This window comes from Passer domesticus, chromosome 4 (assembly GCF_036417665.1).
Source record: "Passer domesticus isolate bPasDom1 chromosome 4, bPasDom1.hap1, whole genome shotgun sequence".
Lineage (NCBI taxonomy): Eukaryota > Metazoa > Chordata > Aves > Passeriformes > Passeridae > Passer > Passer domesticus.
Window position 1 is genome coordinate 65,745,700 of NC_087477.1, and position 22,463 is coordinate 65,768,162.

The 22,463-nt window shown below is 40.7% G+C and overlaps 2 protein-coding genes across 4 annotated transcripts in view; one reads left to right on the forward strand and one right to left on the reverse strand.

The window, feature by feature from the left end:
- Positions 1-1,393: 1,393 nt before the first annotated feature.
- Positions 1,394-6,925, reverse strand: SMIM20 (small integral membrane protein 20). Its single transcript, XM_064418468.1, has 3 exons — positions 6,792-6,925; positions 3,097-3,153; positions 1,394-1,831 (listed from the first exon to the last, which is right to left on the reverse strand). Exons 1-3 carry the CDS (start codon positions 6,898-6,900, stop codon positions 1,794-1,796), a joined length of 204 nt encoding a protein of 67 aa, XP_064274538.1. The 5' UTR covers positions 6,901-6,925; the 3' UTR covers positions 1,394-1,793.
- A 368-nt stretch (positions 6,926-7,293) lies between these two features.
- The window catches only part of SEL1L3 (SEL1L family member 3), a 33,607-nt gene continuing 18,437 nt past the window's right edge, over positions 7,294-22,463 (forward strand). For 2 of the 3 annotated variants that reach the window (XM_064418465.1, XM_064418467.1), the window contains exons 1-10: positions 7,294-7,509; positions 11,643-12,210; positions 13,784-13,910; positions 16,687-16,808; positions 18,154-18,269; positions 19,000-19,055; positions 20,029-20,161; positions 20,750-20,882; positions 21,574-21,720; positions 22,140-22,345. In XM_064418465.1, coding sequence (XP_064274535.1) covers positions 7,453-7,509; positions 11,643-12,210; positions 13,784-13,910; positions 16,687-16,808; positions 18,154-18,269; positions 19,000-19,055; positions 20,029-20,161; positions 20,750-20,882; positions 21,574-21,720; positions 22,140-22,345 — 1,665 coding nt within the window. In that variant the 5' untranslated portion in view covers positions 7,294-7,452. The remainder of the gene's footprint in view (positions 7,510-11,642; positions 12,211-13,783; positions 13,911-16,686; positions 16,809-18,153; positions 18,270-18,999; positions 19,056-20,028; positions 20,162-20,749; positions 20,883-21,573; positions 21,721-22,139; positions 22,346-22,463) is intronic. The other variant, XM_064418466.1, reaches the window with a different exon arrangement.

A 22,463-nucleotide genomic window follows, 5' to 3' on the forward strand; every position in this document is an offset into this window, starting at 1 on the left:
AAACCTCTTTTTCAGCTCTATTCTTCTTTTCACAGCAAACACTGAATTAGCTTTGTGACAATGTTACACTGTTCCATATCATAAAACTTCAGACTGAAAGAGGGTGGGTTTAGATGAAATATGAGGAAGAAGTTCCCCACTGTGAGGGTGGTGAGGCACTGGAACAGGTAGCTCTAAGAAGCTGTGGATGCCTGGAAGTGTTCTAAGCCAAGCTGGATGGGGCCCTGAGCAGCCTGGTCTAGCAGAAGGTGTCCCACCCAGCTCATGGCAGCAGGGCTGGAACTGATACCCTAAGTTTTAGCTTTCGTATTTTCCACTCTGTACTGCTTTAGAGTGTAACTCTGAACTTCATATAAAGTGTTAGCAAGTTCTCTTCACAGTTTAGTCAGACAAAACAATCCTTTTCCAGCCTGAGAACCAAGCACACCATTGCAACTTTGGGCCCAAAAAGTATAAAGAGTGGAGAGGAGAGCAATCTGGGAGGGTGGGACTTCCATAACCCAAAGCTATAATTGGACAATTAACCCAAACATGTAAATTGACCAAAACTTATAAAAGTGTGAAAACTCAGACCAGGCATCCACCTTGGGTAGAGCCATGGCCAGGCTCTTGTACTGCACAAGGACTGTGCTTTGAAGACCTTTTAATAAATACCCACTTTATTCTTTTGACACTGTCTAGCCTCTGTTCCAGGTAGCCTCTCAAGGCATCAGAACTAGATGAGCTTTAAGGTGCCTTCCAACCCAAACCCATCTATGATCCCTACACTGAATGGGTACACTCACTCTGGCTCCAACCATCACGCAAAATGACCTGAGAACACAAAGGAATCAAACATGGCCACATTTTCCCAACAAGCAAACAGAAAATATTCTAATGCTTAGAGTGATAATAGAAGACTAAATAAAAACTAATTCATGGGAGGAGAGGTGTGTCTGAATGGGAGAGTAATGACAAAGACAGGTAGAAATAGAATAGCAAGGAGCAGAATAGCAGTTTGGAAAGTAACACTGTAAAGATGGAATCTTTCATCTCTTGTCCCAACAGAAGTGTGTGATGTCCAAAAAGATGACAAACATCTGCTAATGTTAGGAATAACACTCTGCCCATACATTTTTCAAAGCATACAGCATCCTGCAATGATCTTTAAAATGCTGTGTGTCATTATTCTACTTACTTAACTACATTAATTTTCTCCAAGTTGAGTCTGTTTTGCCTGCAAAAGTAACTAGTAAGAAATCTCCTTGTGTTTATCCAGACCCATGAGCTCTGTCACTCTATTTACTCCCCTTGTCCAGTGGAGGAGCAGGAGTAAGAACAGCCAGGGGGACACCTGGCAGGCAGCCAAGGTACCTTCCACACACACTTGCAAAACAATGAAAAAAAGTACAAATTGGTTTAAATTTTTTAATGTACAATTTTACACTCACCATGGTGTAACTTTCAAACTAAGGAGGAAATTGCAGCAGTCTGCATGATTTATTCTATCCATAATTTACAAGAGTACAGATTAGAAAAAAATCCTCTTTCCTTTTCTCAAGGAAATAAATATTTAATTTCTATACTCAGTAATCATTTAGTTTTCTAACAGTCTGTGAGCTATGCACCAGCATTCTCTCTCAAAACTAGCATGTTTTTATCTCTTGGGATTCCAACCAGTTGCCTTTGTTGCTCCTCATGTGCCCACAGCATATTCAGAATTCTGCTCCAGTGACACCTAAAGACACACTTCAGTGAAAGAAGAAGCAGCTGAAGACGTCCATCTTCAGTTTTGCAATACATCCAGTTGCCAATTACTTTCTTCCAAATGGATCCGACCACACTTTTAACCCTACAAATCAAACATCAGAATAGCAGCAGTTGATAATTTAGACTGTTGGAGGAAAAAAAACAGGCATTCTACTCCAGCTTTGTGTATTATAAACAATGAAAGAAGCCAACAATTTCTGCACTGAATTTGCAACTCTGCTTAAACTTGCAAAAATATATAGAAAAATAACCTCATCTTGACCTTGAATGTCAGATAATGGAAAAATCTATGACATTTATAGGTAATGTGTTCTAAAATTGCTGTATCATTTAGAATTGCACCTTACACTTAAATTTGTCTAGGTTTCCTTTTCAGCTAATGGATTTCATAACTTATCAGCAGCTAAATTCAGATGAAAAGGAGAACTTACACTAAGAAGAACTGGTCATTAAGTACCTGCACCTTGGACAAATGAGTCAGTCCAGTCCTCTCAAATGTTTAGTAAAAAAGACAGGTTTACAAGACCACTATTTCACAATACACTTCCTACTTCTCTTCAGCATTTTCCCCACTTCCCTGGAAGCAAGTCCTGCACTAATGATCCAACCAATGCATGCAATAAGGTCATGGCTTTAATCCTATTTGATTTTCTCCTGCTGCTGACATTAAACTCTTTCAAAAACAAAAATACATTACCCTTTAACATATTCAGGTATTACATGTTTCATCAAGACAGACACTCTCACATCTTTAATCAAGAAATGCCAGCCTTGCATAGACACTCCATTTAACATTATAAAAAAATGATCAAGGATAGTTTACTATACTTGAATTTTACTTCCCTCACATGCTTTTCTAAGCCTCCACTGTCAAAAGCAAGGATCCAAAAGCCATTAGCACTGCATTCCATATTTTCCTTCACATGTAGTGGATTTCCGCATGGCCCATCCATCTATGTGGACAGAAGGCACTGCCAAAGTGCTGATGAACTGTGTTTCAGGAGAGTATTCCACAAAACTAGGGTGCAAAGTTGTTCTTTATAGCTTCAACTCAGCCTATCCATGGTTCTTGCTCACTCTGAGCTGGTTCAGAAGTGGAAACTGCCTCTATTTAACGAAGCGTGAAGATAGCAGAAACTCTGCAACTGATTTGGCCAGTTAAATCACTTTAAGATTAGTTTCATTAAAATCATAATTTTTCAGTGAATAATTAGCCTGAAAAAATAATTTAATGGTAAGTTTATTAAATATGTTTTCACCTAATGTTTTCTTCACTGTATTATTTAAATCCATATAAATATTGAGGGTCTTTAAAATAATCGATGCAAACACATAAATCAAGTATACCTGCAGGCTGAATATCCTCTTGAACAATACCAGCTCGGTTTATTGACTGCTCATTCTCTGGAAAACAGAACAGAAAGGACACCACTAAAAAAAAGAAAATACCAGATATCTTGATTGCACCCAATAAAATAATATTGAAAATTTTATTAATTCGAGATGCTAAACAGTAAAATTCTGTTGAGTATCTACCTGCAGAATGCAAATGTAGTATTCCTATGTCACTGAGAAATTAATAGCTAGTCTGTTTTGAGAGATTACAAACAATAAGATAATCATTCTCAAACAATGCCTACTGTTTAATAAAGATGCCAAAACACCTGCCATGGTCCCAGCACTTAAGGAATGACTAGTACTTTTAGAAGCTCATTCATATGCTCAACATAAAACTAATCAAAAGATTTTTTTTTCTTTTGGGCAACTCCCATTCTCATGCCCTGAAAGATCTTGCAAACAGATTTCATGACAGCACCTACAAAATTACTGCTTGTAAACTTTGTGAAGTTCAGCATCTGAGGGATATTTTCCCATACACTGGGCCTGTCTCACGCTTTTCTTTTTTCTTTGAAAGATTCAACCACTTTCACAAAGAGAAACAGAGAAAATGGTACTATTTCCCTTACTAAATTCCCCTCCTTTTCTTCCAATTCCAGTTATGCACTTCACCACCACAGTGCTACTCTGAAGGAGGAAGTCAAAGGATTCACCTTCTGCCCCCACCACTGAACTTCTGAGGCCTTTAAAAACCTGCAGGGTGTGCATTAGCAAAGGAAGCTCACAACTAAGCTCACAAAGAACTGGTATTTTTCATTACCCTACCCCACTGGGAATGCACTGGCACTGCATGTTATCAGGCTGTCTAGGTACAAGCCTAATGCTACTGGAGACAAGCAGGAATATCACAGCAACTGATTCTCCTTGCAAAGGGACAGGCCCTAGAGGCACACCCAGGTTCTCCAGCTCTGTTCACTGAGCATGGTAATTCCATTTCATCCTTTTTAGCAAAATCTCAGGGACCTGTCTAATCTCAAAGGAAAAAGCACAAAACCCAGAAAGGGAGAACACAATAAATTAGGGCAACTACTTCTTGTAGGACATGAAGGAGAAGGATATTCAGTCTTGAGTGGAAACTTAGATTTGAAGAGAGGCAGGAGAAATGGGAACCAGTCTGAGAGTTCTGGGGACACACCTGGGTTGAACAGCAGGAGCTGTTAATGGTCGGGCAAAGAAACCTGTGCAAAAATGTAAGAGATGACAAATACGGAGACAGGACACAGAACAGTCAGTAGGGAGACTGCTGTGGGGCCTGCAAACAACTTGGAAGACAGGTAAGCCAAAAAAGGACAACAAGGAAGATTCAGTCTTGGTGACAGGAGAGCCACCTCACAGGATGAGGAAGAAACAGTCTCACAATTCAGAAAATTGTGAAATCTGTGGAAATGTCACAAAGAGCAGCTGTCAAACCACTGTTTTAGTTAATCCATGCGGAAAAGGCCTGTGCTGATGCCCTCAAAGTTTCATCATGGCCACTAAACTGCAGTCTTTTTTAAAGCTAGATACTGACAAGAAAATATTAGAAGCAGCAAAGCCACAAACTGAAGTACTAAAACCCTACAAAATTATAACATTTCTGTATAAAATTAAGTCTAACTGCTTTGCACACAATTTACAGTTCATATCAACAATTTGATTACATACAGTTTTTCCAAGTATCTTTCATCTTAATTGTTAAATTGCTAGGAACTTCTGTGAAGATGTTTGAGAATTGTGCAGTAAAGTCTTCTTCCAGAACATTAATGTACTTCACTTGTATAGAATTTGGGAGATACACAAGAAAAACAAGGGGGAAGAAAGAAAAGATAGCATTTCATGTTTACATAGTGCAATGTCTCTCCAGGTTAACTAATATTCCTTTTGCATGATTATTCTGTGATACTAATCAGAATGCCCAACTTTTGGGACCTTTTGGGACACAGCATCCCCAAACACAGAAATACTGAGTATTCTCCCACAGCTCAAGACAACAGAGGGCAGGAGCTTCTAGGAAGCTGTCACACAGCTTACTGTACTAGGAAAATCCTCTGTACTCCAAAGGTTAAATACTTGGGCTCAAACACCACAACTGCAATAGTTCACAATCTTGCCTCAAGTATTGTGATAACAAATGCTTGGGCTTCTCATACTGCAGTGATGAACATCAAGAAAAGCTAATTGAAAATGAATAAAGGTGATATCAGTTGGAGATTCAGCACCAGGCAATAAGTTTCGGATCAGGTATCAAATCACAAGTTTGTGCACTTGCTAACTGAGCATCAATTCAATCATTCTATGTCCTAAATAGAGATTAAAAATCCCTAAACTGATAGGAAACATCTACTCACATAACCGGCAAGTACAAAGGAACTAGCATTGCTCCACTAGTTCTGTTCTTTCCTTAATGCCAAGACAGATTTCTAATATAGTATTTTTGGAAAGTATAGTATAAGCAAAAAATATTTAGTAATAAAGTTTTCAAAGGGAACACAGAGCAGGAAACATAATTGTGGGAAGCTTCACAAGCATAGCATTCTTCAATAAAATCTTGCTTGTAAGTTAAATTTTACTTGACCTTTGATCAAGGTCAAGCCCCTCCAATAAGACCAGTAAGTCTGTTATCCTTTTTTCTTTTTCCTTCCTAGAAATCTTCAGTTGTCTTGGCAGATTAACCACATATATCTTCATGTTATTGGCTTGCTTAGTCTCATAAAAAATTAAAGTTGGGGGGGGCAAGGCTGGTTGCACCAGAACTTTCCCCCCATTTCCTCTGGCACTATTTCACAGAAGTCGAGGAGGACTAATGGGTGCTCCCCCTAGGGAGCACCAGCCTGGAGCAACTGAGGCTTCACACCTGAGCTGCAGGTGCCCTCAAGGGCTTTGGCAGGTTTTCCTGGCAGGAAAGCAGAGTTTTCCTAAAGAGTCAGTTTCAGAGACTGCAGACTGAGACCAGTTCTAGCAAATCATCACAACTGGGTGCCAAGTTTTAAGCTAGATTTGCAATTGCAGCTGGAACACAGAACTCAAACAGCTTCTAGAATCATTGAAGGGACCTTTAAAGACCATCTAATCCACCTCTCCTGAGGTGGGACATCCCACTGAGCAGGGACACCTTCAGCTAGATCAAGTTGCTCAGAGCCCTGTCCAACCTGAGTCAACACACCATTTCTCTGGGCAATCTGTTCTAGTGGTTCACCACCACCATCATAAAAAATGTATTCTTTCTATTTACTCTGAGTTTACTCAGTTTTGTTTAAAACCATTACCTCTAGTCCTATTGCAAAAGGGCTTACTAAAAAGCCTGCCCCAGCTATTTTACAAGCTCTCTCCAAGTATTCTACAAAGTTTTCTTAAGTCTTCTCAGGCTGAAGAACCCCAGCTCTCTCAGCCTTTCTGCACAGGAGAGGTGCTCCATCTCTCATCTCAATTTCTTCAGCTGTGTCTGAATCCTCTAAGGAGCACCTGAAGGATGTTGTTAACAACGTGCTGGCCAATAACTTGAAATACGAGTAACGGCGAGCTGTATTATTTTGATTTTCAGGTATCTCCTACACGAGCAGAAAGCCCCTCGGGAGCCATCCACCGAGCAGCAGTCCCAGCATTTCCCCAAGGCCGGGCACAGACCGGGCCACGGCCCAGCCAGCTCCCCCCGCGCACGGACTCACTGTACTCCTCCGGCAGCAGCAGCGGCCGGAAATAAATGGGGTAAAAGGCGGCTCCCACCATGGCCACGAAGGCGCCGAAGATGCCGAGCGTGCGGGCCAGCGCGGCCATGGCGCGGCGGACACAGCGCGGGGCCTTCCGGGGCGCGGGGCCCGCCCGGAGAGCGCCCCCGCGCGGCCGGCGGGGCGCAGTGCGGCACGGGGCCGGCGCGGCCGCGCTGTCAGCCCGGCCCGGGCAGCCCGAGGCGATGCGCCCCAGCCCCGCCGCCCCGCCCTAAAGCGCCTCGCCCGACAGCGGGAGCTGTCCCGGCCCGGGACTGCGCCGGTAGCGCAGCGCCGAGGCCAAAGGGCGGCAGCCGCCAGGGGAGTGGGCGGGAGCGGCCCGGCGCGGGGATCCCTCCCGGCGCGCCGCTCCGCTCCCGGGACGCCGCCCGGCGCCTGCTGCGAGGAGCCGCCAAGGAGCTGCGCAGCACGGCCGGGGCTCGGCGACTGCTGGCCCAGCCCGTCCGCACCTGCGGCGGCGGAGCGGGGCCCGGCCCTGCCCTGCCCTGCCCTGCCCGGGCGGCGGCCCCTCCTCCAGGAAGCCGGATCTGCCGCATCCTTGTCGCCGGGCCGGCCGCGCAGTCCGTGCCGCGCTGGGCACCGCCGCCGCAGCAGCAGCAGCATGCGGCCCCCGGCCGAGCCCCGCCGCCCCGCTCCGCTGCTCCTCGTCCTCCTCACGGTGAGTGCCGCCGGCCCCGCACTTGCCCGCGCGTCCCGACCCAGCCCCGGCGCCGCGGCAGGGGCCGGCCCGTGCGGGGCCGCGGGTCCATCCGCACGGAGCCGGAGCCGGAGCCGGAGCCGGCGGGGCTCGGGGGCTCGGGCCGCGGCCGCCTCCCGGAGCCAGCCCCGGCTGTCCGGCCGGGCTCCGCGCCCCCTCCCAGCCCCGGGTCACTGGGGCCTGTCTTGGGGAGCTGGAGGGCGCCGAGTCTTCACATCCAAGTGTTAAGCTTTTTGCCCTGGGTGACGATAAACTTCTAGAGTAGGGAAAATGGGAGGGCCTTTGACATCTGCGTACAGATGCACGACTGAACATAGTGCTGCACTGGCTTATGGAAACAACTGTGCTTTAGGGCCAGTTACTAAACTACTTTTTCATCTTTTTGTGGCTAAGTGTAAGCTGTGGTCAAAGTGTTCGTGTGCCTGTACCATGTTGGTGCTGATGGAGACCAGCAGATCAACATCCTTTGTCATGTCTTCTTTTCACACGTGGTAAAATGTAGCATGACGTGTTGGGCATTTGCAGGTGAAGAACTGCAGTTATCTTCAGGTTTTGTGCAAACAGGTGCAGGTTTCATAGGGTTTTGTGGAATTTCTGCGGGGCTGAACTCATCGAGGGTGCTGTTGAGATCTCCAGCAAATGAAAGAATACTTGCTCAATCATTTCTTTATTATTACACTACTGAAAATGTTCACTTTCCTTACACTTGCAGTGTTTCTCTCCCACATTGATTTTATCCCAAGATCTGATGGGACGACTTGGGCTAATTCATTCAGATTCAGCAGGATTTAAGAAATTAAAAAACCCAAAAGCATTTACAGCTTTAATGGCTAAGTTGCCCCACACAGCAAAGCCTTTATGTCCGTCTTTTGAACTTTGCCTAGTTCATTATTTTGAATCAGCGTAGCTGGCTTTTTTAGTGTGCTGGAAAACTTCTGTATTTAAGTCTCATAATCACACTCAATGTGTAATCTTTTCATCCTTGTTCTATGTCAGGGGTGATGCACATGTAACTCTGCCTTGTCTGATATAACAGGAAGGGAAGAGGCTTCCTCACCAAGTAGGAACATTGAGATGATGCACACTCTGTTGCCACAACCAAGTGGTAACAGAGACTCAGCCATGGTCTGCAGTCTCTGCCAGGCCACCATCATTGTGGGGTTGCTCAGGGTTCTTAGCTCCAGGCTGTTTAGTGCATGAGCCTCCAGAAGGGTTTTTTAGCTGGGATGTAACAGCAGATTCAAATATACTTCATGCATTTTGGCAGCACAGGCCTCAAGTAATACCCAGGGACCAAATAATACAAAGTGAAATGGGAAGCCTTTTAGCAGATCAGGCACTACGGGAAAGGCACTAGATCAGCAGAGCTGAAGCTAAACTTAGGCATCAGCAATTGTGTTGCATTGTGCTTAAGTGCTCTAGGAACATCATGGAAATTGTTCTGCAAAGACCTGGCTTTGGGTTTCAGAGCTTACTGCTTTGGGATCCCCCACCACAAAATTTCTGCCATTCGTTGGAAATCAGATGGACATATCCATACACTACTTCATTTTTGTTAATGAACTGTGCCAGACCCAAGCTGTCTTTGCTGGAGTCTAGTTCCCATTGCTCTGTAGTGGATAACCACTGAGACGATTGAGAGCTGCCTGTGTATGTTTTGGCAGTAAGTGTGTGTGGTAAGCACACATGAGTACCCCTATGCTTTTTAGTATCTACCTGGTAGACTTTTGCATCTTTGATAATAAAATGGCATTGTGTTCATAGTATGTTACCATCTTCCTCATGACAAAGCCCCCTTATCACAAAGATTAAGCTACTTACAAGTACTTTTTATTATAGGATCAAGAAATATTCATTATAACCATCAAATAAAAGAGGTTTAGGATAATTTGTTGCTGCTGCTATGGGCTTTTAATGCTTTTGGAAGTGTTTAAACCAAAGAAGAATTGTGTTGGAAATGTAAAAGAATAGTATCTTGAGTCAAGTGAAGTTCTTAAAGGTACTCAAATTAGTATTAAAATCAAGGCTCTCATCAACTTTTATCTCAGTATTTGTGTACGTGTGTTATTCCAGCATGTGATAGACTCCATACCATGTGTTCCAATGGACACCAACCTCCTATTGCTATTCCTTTTTTAGCCCCTTCAGTTTGCATAGTTTTTACAATGTCTCAAAATCAGAGAATATTCTGAATTGGAAGGGACCCAAAAGGATCATTGAGTCCAACTCTTTAAGTGAATGGCCCACAAAGGGGTCAAACCCACAACCTTGGCATTATTAGCACTGTGCTCTAACCAGTGTGCTTTTTGTGGAGTGGGAAACAAGGCAGAGAAGAAGGCTCTTGCTCTGATGAGACTTCCTATTGTAGGAAGCCAAAATACTGAGTTGCATAGTGTTTTGTGGGTTTTTAGCATTTTATTTGTTCAAGGTGTAAATCTTGGTGCTTACATACATTTATCAGTGTTCAGCATCTCTGCACATCTCACTTGCAGTGTTTCTTGTCAGATACAAGAAGATTAAGAGCATTTGGGTGCAAGTATGGAAAGTGGTTAAAGTGACAAGTTCCCTAGGAACACTAAATAAAATGATCTAGAGATACCCATCTGCTCGCAATGATATCTAGCTTTTTTGTCCAAAAGTTCCCTCATTCAGTTATATTTTCCAGTGTCTGACCTTAATGAAGTCAAGGTCTTGAAGTAAAGAGCACCTTATGCATAGTCGTGTTCCACTAACAAGCCTTGAGCTCTTTTGCACCTCTAAGGAGGCAGGGAACTGGGGAAAAAATACCATTTGATCACACAGGTTATCAAAAAAAATCCAAAAATCCTCATCTGTAGGAGCAAGGAAGTGGTATAGAACTTAGTTCTGACTTTTCCTAGTGTTTACACCTTCACAGGTCTTACTGGCTTGATGTTTTTTCAGTGTAGCTCTCAAGGAGTGTCAACATATTCTCAAGAAATAAAAAGCAAAATAGTTTATAATTAGAGACTTTTACGGATCCCCATGTTGGATTGTGGGCAAGGTCTAGCCCTCCAGGTGCACAGCACATAATTTCTATTATTAGAAATGTACTGATGATAGGCCAAACCCTTTAAATATTTTGAAAAACACAGGGAAAAGGCATCAATCCAAGGTGGGTATCCAAGATAAATTTTATTTTAATTTGTTGAATCTTAGCAAAATTAAAAGTTACCCAAGATAGATCTCATTTTAAGCAATCTTAACCTCATTTTGAGTAATCCTCGGTGACAATTGTGAATATTTTAGACAGACCAGGGGACTTGGTAGAGCTGCTGTGCTGGTGGCTTGCCCTCAGAGCTGAGTAATCCCCAGTATCCTTGGCAGTGCATCAAGCTGGATGCTGACTGCAAGGCAGAATGAAAAGAAGCTGTTTGAAGCTTTAGAGACAAGAACTTCAGCATAGAGGATAATCCTGTTGCATGTCCAGGCACTCACTCTCAAACTATATATAATGTGCATAGCTGTGGAGAGCAAAAGCTGAGCAAATTCAGCCTGCTGGTCTTGCTGCTCTGATGTTTCAAGTCCATCTTCACAATAGGAACATGTCAAAAATGAAACGCCTCACAAAAATTAATTCTCAGGAAGCCTTTGTTGTTATTTTGTCCTTCAGGGACCTGCATGACAGGTAACAAAATTAGCAAACATTTTAAGAAAATGCAGAAACATCAGGCTGTGGCAATCCTAGCAAACAATGATACATAATGAATGTATGCCTGTACATTTTCATGTACACTCCTTAGGCCTGATCCTAGGATCATGTTTAAATAGTGTGACGTGTGAGTTGCTATCTTAGACCGGATTCTGCTTGCATAAGGGCTGAAGGATACACCCTGTAAATACAGTTTGTTTGTAGAAGCATGTGTAACTTTGAGGCCTTGATGTAGGGATGTTGTTGCCATTAAGATCTTGATGATGTCTCTCCAATAATACGTGTCTACTTGCTGGGTAAAAGAAACCTCATATTTTGAAGTAAAAGTATGGTATATATGTGCTTGTGCAGTGTTCTGTTATTATCGTGAGTGTATGAATAATCACATAGATTCTCTGGTTAACATGTTTGGGTTTTCTTCCAGAACTTTGTGCTGTCCTTTGGAAAGGAGACATTACAGACAACAGCAGTTACTCCAGAGTTTCAGAAGAATATGGATTATGTAGATTTTATCTATTTAAACATTTTAGAAAAGAAAGTTCTTAACAATTCTGAAGTTTCAGTTCAGTATTTATGTTCTAAGCCTTGTATTGTCAGTTTAGAAGCAGTAGCTTCCTCTGAGTTCAGGACTGGTGTACCAGTGTATAGAAGGAGATGGAAGGATGAGAAGAACCTTTATGTTAGCAGAACTCGACAAGTACACTTGAAATTTCCAAGCATCATGGTTTACAGAGATGATTATATCATCAGAAACTCCATAATCGTGCACAGTGTGATACTGTACGCATGGATTAGCCACAGATCAGCTAGCAACTATGGTGATGAGCAGAATGAAGACTACCAGGCTGCAGTTGCCAAGAATTACACGTTTTTAGAGGCAGTTCCACCCTTTGAACGGCCATATAAGGACCACAAAGTTTGTCTTCAGTGGGGTGCTGACTATTTGTGGATGCTCCAGGCCAATAGGATACCTCAGTGCCCTCATGAAACTGGTAGGTGCAATGTCACTTTTCTTCCCCAAGGAAACAAATAACATCTCTGGTAAAGAGTGCTTACTGGTAGTAAATAGTAAATATTACATACAGTAGTATTTACTTGGGAAGCATTGTTGAACATGTAATCTCCATAACTGTGGGGTTAGAGCTGCAAGTTGCTGAAGCCATCCTGCTCTTCAGATTGTTTCATCACAGCCAGCCTGGAGGCAGGTAGCAGCCTGGCCCCGTTACCTCAGCATTTTCAAACAATTTTAGTCAAAACCCAGCAGAGTCAGTAGACATCATTCCTTTATCTTCAGAGAGAGTTCTTCAGTCCCTTACTGCATTAATTCAGAATCAGTTCTGCAGTTCATGTACACATAATTTTCACACAAGTGGTTTCCTTCTGCTTAAAATGATGGCCTCACACTCAGAGGTGTGTTTTTATTTTCAAGTCTTTGTAGTGAGCTAAGCTTTACAGCACCTCTTTTTTTTTCTGTACAACCATTATGAACAAGCATTTTAGGAAAAAAGTAGTAGTTTTAAATAAAAAATCATGTCTTGCCAACAGTATAGATTACAGAAACAACTTTGCTTTCTAGATTTTTTAGGTTCTTTTTTTTCTGCCTGCCTATCTCTAGCTTTACACTTGCTGACAATTCTGTTGCTCCCAATGCGTGCTCAAAGCAGAACCTAGAAGGAAAAAGAACATTTGTTTGTAAATGGTTCTCTCTGAGAAAATCCCTTAATGGCATTTATGTCATTTATTTTCACTACACTGGTGTGTAAGCACTCTGAAGAACAGGGAACATCTTGCTTCCTTTAAGGGCTTTCTGAAATACTTGTTGGAGACAGCATGTGATATCTGACAACACTGTGAAACATCTTATTGTCTGTATTATCTATTTCTATTCTCAATTAAATCAGTTTAATAGACAATAGGAGGAAATAATATTCAAATTTTGATTCTTAAAATAATATTGTAACAAATTACTCAGGGTTTGGTTTATTTTATTGTTTTCTTGGTGGTTTTTTGTTTGGTTTTTTTTTTTTTGGGTTTCTCTAGGCAAGCTGATGATACATCATGGCCTTGAAGATTTTTCTCCTGTTTCTCAGGAGGGACAGCTTTATCAGTTTCATTACAGGATTATTCACATCAGTTAAGAACATAATTGGTATCTATGCATACATATAATATAGAGAGGTACAAATGGAGAGCAAGTCCAAGAGATGTGCAGAAATGTCACTTAGGCATAACTAAAGATAGGATGAGATTTAAGTGAATAACATAAAGTAGGACTTCTCGTTTACTAACTGGTTCCTTAAGTATCTTAGATTTAAATAAGTCTGTTCTTTCCCTGCTTCTAATTCCATCTGGAAACAGGCTCAATTTCACTTTTCATGGGTTATTGGTCCAAGACTGTAATGTATTTAACAGCATCAAGTGAATTTGTGTCTAAGGACTTATTGAGAGTTTGTGTTAACTTTGAATCAGTTGTGTACTTTAAATGTTTGACTGTAGGAATGTGAGCTAATTAATTAGTTTCTATGCTTTTCTGTCTGTCGGATTAAGAAAGACTGTATTTTACAGATGGTGTCCAGGTTCTCGAATTTATATATGCTTCCAGTGGGGAAAAAACAGGAATTGTGAAGAAATTTGAACAGTTTGAAAACAGAGAACTTGAGACAGTCAGACAACATCAGATTGATTATCCCATGTAAGTATAGGCGAGTAACTGACCGGGGCTGTATTTGGTTTTTGAAGGCTATAGAATGTACTTAAACTCTTGGGCTTTACCACAAATTAAAGGAATACTGCCTACTAATTTCAGAAAAGATGCAAAAGGAGCCTAGTTAGCAGTTCCTTCTGATTCCAGTTTTGGATAGGCTTAAGCTGAACCTCAGGAAGGTACTTACAGTATGTGTTAGTGCAGTGCTGTGTAAGACATGCCACTGAAGATTAACTGAATGGGTTAGGTACAGTTAGGAGGGTGAGTTAGCTGTTGTTTCCTGCTGTCATGATCAGACTGCTGTCTCATGACTAGCTAACCTCAGGTTTTCTACATTACAAACAGATCTGCACTCCTAACATTGCAGACCAAGAGCAGAGTAGCATTTCCTGCAGCATGAAGCACCTTTAGCCCTATAAATTCCCACTCTAGTTTGTTTTGTACCTGACAAGCCGCTAGATAGAATCCTGTGCCTAGATTAGTGTTCCAGCTTGAGTTCACTCCGTTTCCTTCTACCATTGCTGTGTAAACTTTCCTATTTAGACAGGAGAACAGCTCCTTAGCCTCTGCACACTGTTCAGTTACAGAGGAAACGCTCATCTTGCTCTGCTCTGGTCCCCCTTCCCAAAACTGTCACAACTCTCCAGTCATATTTTGCAACTTCTGGGGAAAAGAGGTGAGAGCATCTGGTGGAAGGGAGGTATATACATAAATATACCTCCCTTCCACCAGATGCTCTCACCCTGGCAACATTATTACAGAAGTAGGAAATAATTACAGGAACTGGAACTTGCGTGCTGGTTTCCATTTGGCCTGTGGTCTCAAGAAGAGTGCCAAGATGACTTGCCAGAGAGCACAGGTTGCATGCAAATTACTAGCTCTCAAACCATAACTGAAGCCCTACAGAGCAATTTTTAGCTCCTGGTCTCTTCTGGATGAGTGGCAGCCTGCTGCTCTTTGCTCACCAGCACAATTGCATTCTGCTTCTGGCACAGAGGCACTTAAGCTGTAGTGTAAAGTATATGGCATTAATTTTTGCATCTTTTTATCTGCTCCACATAGTTCTTGCCTTCAGGTGATGTCTTCAGTGTGTTATGTGTTGTGGTTGTGTGACAGCCTGGGGTAGTTCTGTTAGGAAGAGGAAGAGAGTTCTCTTCAGTTCTTTTTCAGTTCTGTGTATGTGGGCAGTGGTTCCCCACTGTACAAAAAGTTAACAGAAGCAGATTAATCTGAGATACTTGTTAGGCTTCAGTCAGGGATTTGTAAAAAGAGTCCAAGATACATGACTGTCGTTTGAGCCTGCAGCAGGGACAGGCTGGGACTGTAAGGGACTGCTCATGCTGTTTGGCATTCTGCAGCAATGGGGATATGAAATGAGTCAGCATTGTCCCAAACTCTGTCCCAAGAAATGTGTCCAGAACAAACATGGTCTCAGACTGACAATCAAGGATTAAATGGAGACTGAGGCATTTGAGTTTGCTGTGTTGGCAGAGATGAAAGTTGAAGAGAGCAATGTATAAGCATGAACACACAAGTAGTATTTCTAGAAGCACAGTGTTTGCCTGTAGGTTCTAGCAATCAATTTGCAAGTGATTGTAATTTCCAAACCTTTCTACCTCACCCATGTACCATCTCTGGAGAAAATGGTGTTATTAGCTGTTTAAGGCATAGTCTCCACTAGGGAGAACTTAATCACCCTTGCATTTTTTTTAAAGCAGGAGAGCAGGTATTAGGCTTTCAGACCTGCAGTGATTTAGTTTATGAAAATATACAAGGAACTTGTGTTGATGAATTTTTTGAGAGAGAAGCAAGGCCAGGTGAGCCAATCCTAAAGTATTATAAAGAAATATTGACCATTTTTATTAATTACAGAAATGCAAAAACTGACTATCTCTTTCTAAAAGTCACTAAGAAAAGTGAACTATTTAATCAGATATGATAATAATTATTATGATTTGCTGAATTGTACATTGGAGGTACGATTTTCAAAGTCATTCAGCATTGACCTAACTGCTGTGGCAATGTTACAGAAATAAGTGTGATCAAATTTCTGTTAAGAGCACAGAAGCAGATTTAGTTTGGCACAGAGGAACTCCTTAAAATTGGATGTTGTATAAATTCTGCTTTTAGTGCCTCAACCAAGTTTGAACAGAAATTTCTAAGTACATAGTGCTGTTTGTGTTTGGTTTTTTATTTTGCACTGTTCCATAGCGTGCAGAGGCTCCACCTTTATTCATCCTGTGATACTTCTGTGACAGCTATTCATACCTATCTGTACTGTCCAGAGGATGGACTCATTTTTAACTGCTTCTCCCAAGCATATTTTCACAGTTCACTTGTAGTACAGAAGGCAGGGCTTATAGTTTTTACTGGCTTTGGCAATCACGATGAAAGACCATGCATCTGGGGTTTGGTACTGGAGTCTGCGTGGGGGAGGTTGGCTCCAGTTTGTCTTGATTGTGTTCTCAGTTCCCTGGTGGTGTAGGATCTGGAAGTAGCTCTGACCTGGCATTCTGGAATTGATTCATATAACACTTCCTTACTCCCTTCTCCTGTTTGTTACAACAAAAGTCTGTGGTTAGAGATCAAAGATCCAAGAGTCTTCAGTGTGGTTTTTCTGAAGATTTTTACTGTAGAGGATGTGTTCTGTTCTGAAGATCACATGTGTGACACAGGTTTGCTAAATTAAAGTAAAATGCATGCTTTTCTATATAGAGAGCTTTCTCATCAGGAGTGAATTTCTTGTTTGTTTTTGCTCATACAGGTTCACTGTTTCAATCTGGCTATATCTACTCCATCACTGTGAAAAGGATCTGTGTGGTATACTCTATTTTATTGATTCAAAAGAAATGTATGGTACTCCTGCTGTATTTCTAAATGAGGAAGGTAAGGGATATTATTAATGGCTTTCAGAAGCGGTCTAGTACAGTCTTTATTGATCTGTGCCTAGGAATAACATTTCTAAAAATATATTATCAGACCTATTTTGTGAAACTGATCCCTTGCAAAATGCTTCTTTTTGACTATAGTGCCTCAGTAGGAAAGCAGCCACTAAATTAACAGGAGAAAATGTAGTAGTTGTGTAGCATCTAATCTTCGTTAACTTCAGAAATGTCTGCTTTGTCAGGAGAATAAGCTGTATCGTACAGCCAGGAACATACATTGACATTAAAATGTCTTACCTTAATGAACAAACGTTCTTATTATTACTGAAGTGTTATTTTAAATTTATCTTAATTCCTATATATATACAACATGAAAATTTTTCATAATTGGAAGTAGCCTCAGAAAAAGTCAAAGTCATTCAAGGTCTTGCCTATGTTGCAATGTTCAAGAACCAGTCTGTTTCCCTGATCCAGAAGAAAACACTGTCTTAGTCTTGCAACACTTGTAGTGGGGGTCTGTTGTTGTCGGAAGAAGGCTGGGAGCTGGCTGGCAGGCTCACAGAGGAAATAACCATGCAGAATTTTAAAAATGCACACCTGGAATTCTCATAATACTTTTCTTTCCCCCTCCTTCTTTGCAAGTTTGACAAATGACCTCTTCCTCTCTGTTATTTTTGTCATTTTCATTTTCTCTGTCATGTAGCCAATTTCAATAATTAATTTGTCCATTATAAACTGGATGCTTTTGTTTGAAGAACCAAAAAAAAAAAAAAAAAGAGGAAGTTATCAGCTTAATAGGAGATTTGCCTTGTGAGGTTTTAGGGCCAGTTTTATTCTCAGTGTTAGACTAGATTATCATAGTAGCCTGTTCGGGTCTTAAAAGCTCAGACCATGAGTATAGCTTCTGCAAGTCCAAAAAGTGCAAAAAGTGGAGGGTAGAGTCATCTTCTACTTGATCATTGCAGTCACGTGCCACCAGTTGAGCACTGAGTGGATGCCATTGTTTACTGGTCCCTTCTGCTCTTTACTGCAAGTCACAACTGCTTTCTGATGTTCGAGATCAATGTGACAAGTCTCCCTTAGGTTTAGTCTGTTTAACCCTGGTTTTCAGCCTGTGGTTTCATGTGGGATACTGTGCATCAGCATCTGAGATGTGTAACTGAAGTGTAGAGCACTGTCTGTGGGACTCTCTGATGTATGGCTTGGTGAGTGCCAGATTTGTGTTATTGGTGATGAAGAGGATGAAGAGGACAGAATCACTGTGAACAACGCGTTAGTAAACCCATTCTTGCTGTTAATGTTTCTGTGGTGTTTATTTTTCATTTTTCTTCCTTTTTTGCTCTCAGGTTATGTACATATTCAGATGCATCTCATGAGAGGGGATGACCTTGCAGTGAAAACTAGCTTCAGCCTTCCTCTTAAGCAGTGGTTTCGACTGGATCTCTCCTTTAAGGGTGGACAGGTATGCTTGCTACTGAATTACAAACTGACAAGCTCCTTAATAAGCTGAGGCTAAGAGAAACACTGTAAACTGTCTATGGTCACATAGCAAAAGTGAAAAATCTAAAACTAAAAGTTATGAGGTGATGTTCAGACCATCCAGCTTTGGAAAATCGACTTTGATTGATTGAGTTGGATTGAGTGCACCCTCAGCAACTTTTCTAACAACAAGATGTGGGGTGTAGTTGAGATGCTGGAGGTAGTGGATGCCATCCAGATGGACATGGACAGGCTTCAGAGGTGGGCCCATGTGACCCTTGTGATGTTCAACAAGTCCAAGTGTGAGGTGTTGCACCTGGGTCAGGGGAATCACAGGCAGAAACACGGGCTGGGCAGAGAGTAGATTGAGAACAGCCCTGGGGAGAAGGACTTTGGGCTGTGGATCAACAAGAATCATTGAATCATTAAGGCTGGAAAAGACTTCAAAGATTATCGAGTCCAATCTTTGACCAAACAGCACCATATCAATTAAAACCACAGTGCTGAGTGCCACATCCACTTGTTTCCTGAACACTTCCAGGGATGGTGACTCCACAATTAACATGGGCAGCCTGTTCCAGTGCTTGACAACCCTTTCAGTAAAGAAATATTTCCTAACACCCAATTTAAACCTCCCCAGGAGCAACTAGACAGTGTAATAAATGTACCCTATAACATTTCTTTTATTGTAATTAATGTTTTGTGCTTTTTAGATCGAAGTAAGCAGTGTTGGGAAGAATTTGAAAAGACATCATCATCAATCTTTTACGTAAGGAGCATTTTCCCCTTTGTGGAGTAATATGTGTTTGTATGTTCAGATACAGAGAATCTGAGAAGGATAGCACAAGTCTGTAACTGAGATTGTAATTGATTTTGAAAATGTCTGTGGTCTTTTTCTACACTATGCTTTCAAAACCAGTTTGCTTTACTGTGTTTACATTAAGCATGAGCTGAATATTTTTGTTAATGCCATGAGTGGTGCATGAGTCTGATAACCCTCACTAAAAACTGATTGACAGGTCAGTGGCATTAAGGTCAGTCTTAAAATGAACTTTTGGCTTTACTGAAGTCTAGTTTTACCGTTGCTGTGAGAGGTAGTATTTCACCAGGGAAATTCTTACTTGCTTTGCTTAGTTAGAGAGCAAAATTTCTACCAAAAATATTTGCACTCTATCCTTTATTCTATGCAACTGAATATTTTTTAAATCAGTTTTTAATTGTTTTCTTTCACTATAATTTAAGATGGACTCTTGTGCAAATAATTTAAAAATGCCACTGTTAATAAGGAAACTACGTAACAGTGAACTGCATGGCAGACTTCAGGATTGTTCCTTCTCTGCTATGCTTTAAATTCAGAAATTGATAATTTGCAGATGATAACTCTAGGAGACAAATTACATTTTCATATGCTGATTTTAGAAAAGTGAAAGGGAAAGGTGGAATGGAAAAAAATGAGCTTAAGTAATGATGTATAAAATATCAAAAGATACTTACAGGTCAGAAGAGTAAAACACCCCTACTGGTTTAATACATTTGTAGGCAAGGAATTTGTTACATTTACTCCATAATTTGTCCCACTAAGTTGCAGAGTCAAATTTTAGAATAAATATATGACAAAAGAAAAAGATACTTGGAATAAGCTTAGGACCGTCAGTTGCAGAAATTCTGAGAAATACTAATTTCTCTTTCTTCTTTCACAGTACCTCTAGATAGTCAGCTTACTTCTCTTTAATGTTCTCAAGTTTTAGGGAAGATTTCTATTATGATGACACTGCTGGGTACTTCGTTCTTGGAGGCAGTGGGTACGTAAATGGTATTGAAGCTTTCTTTGGACCTGTGAAATACTATCGCCTCAATGTGTTGGAAACAGAACAGGTAAGCAGAAACACTACTTGGAAATGCTGAAATATTAGCAGCCAACTGTGATATATTTTATTTTTTCAGATGGAGTGCTCATCAAGTGATAAACTAGTTATGAATCACAGTAGTATCTGGGTACATATGTCAAATATGATGATTTTCTGTTGAAATCTAGCAATATTAGTTACCATTTCAAATGCTAAAAGATAATACTTTGGGAAGTGAGTGTGTAAAGCAGTGTTTATAGATCTATATTTTATAATACAGATATAATTTTAATCATATAATATATATTAAATATATTAAATATTTTCACTATTGATTTGTTCCCAGAGTTTCTGATGAAACAGTGTTGGATATATTTGATTAATCTGTGGTTTTGATGAAACTGATGGTAAAAGTCACTTGGGTTTGGTCAGTTTTGGAAATTCATCTGTGCTTTTGGATTATGCTGACCATTTAAATAGACAGTGGTCTACTGGGGCCAGCATCAGGGAACAATCTGTTTCCTTTTGTTATTTGTGTACTATGTATCTTTCTAGCTGAGCATACAGGACAACAGATACTGGGGATGCCATTTATCCATCATTTGCCTTTTTACAGATTTCTAATCCTCTTCATGACAAAGACACAGTGGAACAAATTGAACTTTACTATGAGAGATGTATGGACATTCAAGAAATAGTTTATGATTACAGATATATTGTGAGGCAAGGCGAAAAAACACACAGAAGTTGTAAGTGTTAATCTATGATGTGAATTTTAAACTGTCATCTTTGGACACCTGTTTTCTTTCCTTTAACAATCTGGATATTGATTATCAATAGTAAAACTAAATTCAGCCATAACAAGAAAAAAATGCAATTTGATGAGTTTAGTCTCATTACTGGTAGCTAAAACTGGAGTTTTGTCCCTGCAAATACTTTTGTATCATGAAATAAAAACTTACATCATCTTGATATGTCTTCTCTAATAAGACAGGTGCCTAAAGGGACAAAGAAAGACTCTCAAGCTTTGCTATGCAATTGCCTTTCTTCCATTTCGTTTTCAAAATGACTGTAAAGGAAAATGGGTGGTTTTTGCTGGAATGTTTCTGCAACAGTTGTCTAACACTCAGTAATTAACAGGTTTCTGCTCAAGTGTCCACTTTGGTGAAAGGAGAATGGCATAGCTTAAATGTGTGCTGAAAACTAGCTTATGTTTCTAATTTGAATTCAGTTGAATATGTTGTGACCAGAGTATGGAAGAAGAAATCTAAATGTATTTGTAAGTGGCCATGCTAATTGGGTGAGTTTTAGCTTTGTGTAAGGGTGTGCTCATCTTGTCCATGAATTTTTAGTTTACTAGAAAATTTTTTTTTCTGTCAGAAACTTCTTTTCAAGACCAAGAAGTCAGCTTTCATGTGTTAAATATGTTGCTTTCTCTAGGTTACTATGAAAACTATTATTTGGAGCTGATTCACAAATATGGAGAAAAATCCAAATGTGATGCTTTCATGTGGGGAAAAGAGCTCAGGGAAAAGTACCACACTTTGTTCAAACTGTTACAAGAGATGGACTTCAGTAGTCCAGATGGTAATCATGTTTCTTTTTTAAAATTGTTCTTAAATAACTCAACAATATTTGTTGTATAGTTTAGTATCATTTGACTTAATGTGTTATACATTTTTTTTCATATTAACTAACTTAATAAAGGAGTATTAAGTGGCTTATATGTTGCAATATGCTGCAAATGGAAGGATGGCTTATTAGGTAGAAAGAACCAAAGAAATATCCTTATGTTTTTAGTTGTTAGTTACTTTGAGATGGTCTTTTGGATTTTTATTCACCCTTCATATTCAGTAATACCTTATTTCTCTAGGAATTTTGCCTGCATTGAGAATACCATTCAGCTTGAGAAATAGCAGAATGTATTATTCAGTTTCTGGGGAAATTGATTCCTAATTTTAACTCTTACAACAACTGTGTGTTCTGTATTTTATTTTTGGTGTTAGAAGATGGAAGTGATACAGTTGTAGAAGTTGGCCGGAGGATATTTGAGAAGGTTGTGAAAGGTCTGTCCAGTGCCAATGGCCTCAGCAATTTGGGCTCCTCTGTCCCTCTCCTGATGGATTCCAGTTGTTGTGGATACCATAAGGCTTCCTATTTCCTTGCAGTTATATTTGAAACAGGTCTTGGTGTGCCTGTGGATCGTATAAAGGTACTATATTTAACATGTGCTGTTATGTCTGTGAAATTAATTACCTTTAAAGACAGTTAAGAAATAGGATGATCCATTGAATTAAAAATGGTGAAACGGCCCTCAGATCCAGGTGGTT

Excerpts from the sequence above, each read along its gene's own strand:
- SMIM20 (XM_064418468.1), bottom strand. The coding sequence starts at position 6,900 with ATGGCCGCGCTGGCCCGCACGCTCGGCATCTTCGGCGCCTTCGTGGCC. Across the intron at positions 3,154-6,791 it reads GCTGCTGCCGGAGGAGTACA|AGAATGAGCAGTCAATAAAC; the intron begins GTGAGTCCGTGC and ends TCTGTTTTCCAG. Across the intron at positions 1,832-3,096 it reads AGAGGATATTCAGCCTGCAG|GGTTAAAAGTGTGGTCGGAT; the intron begins GTATACTTGATT and ends TTTGATTTGTAG.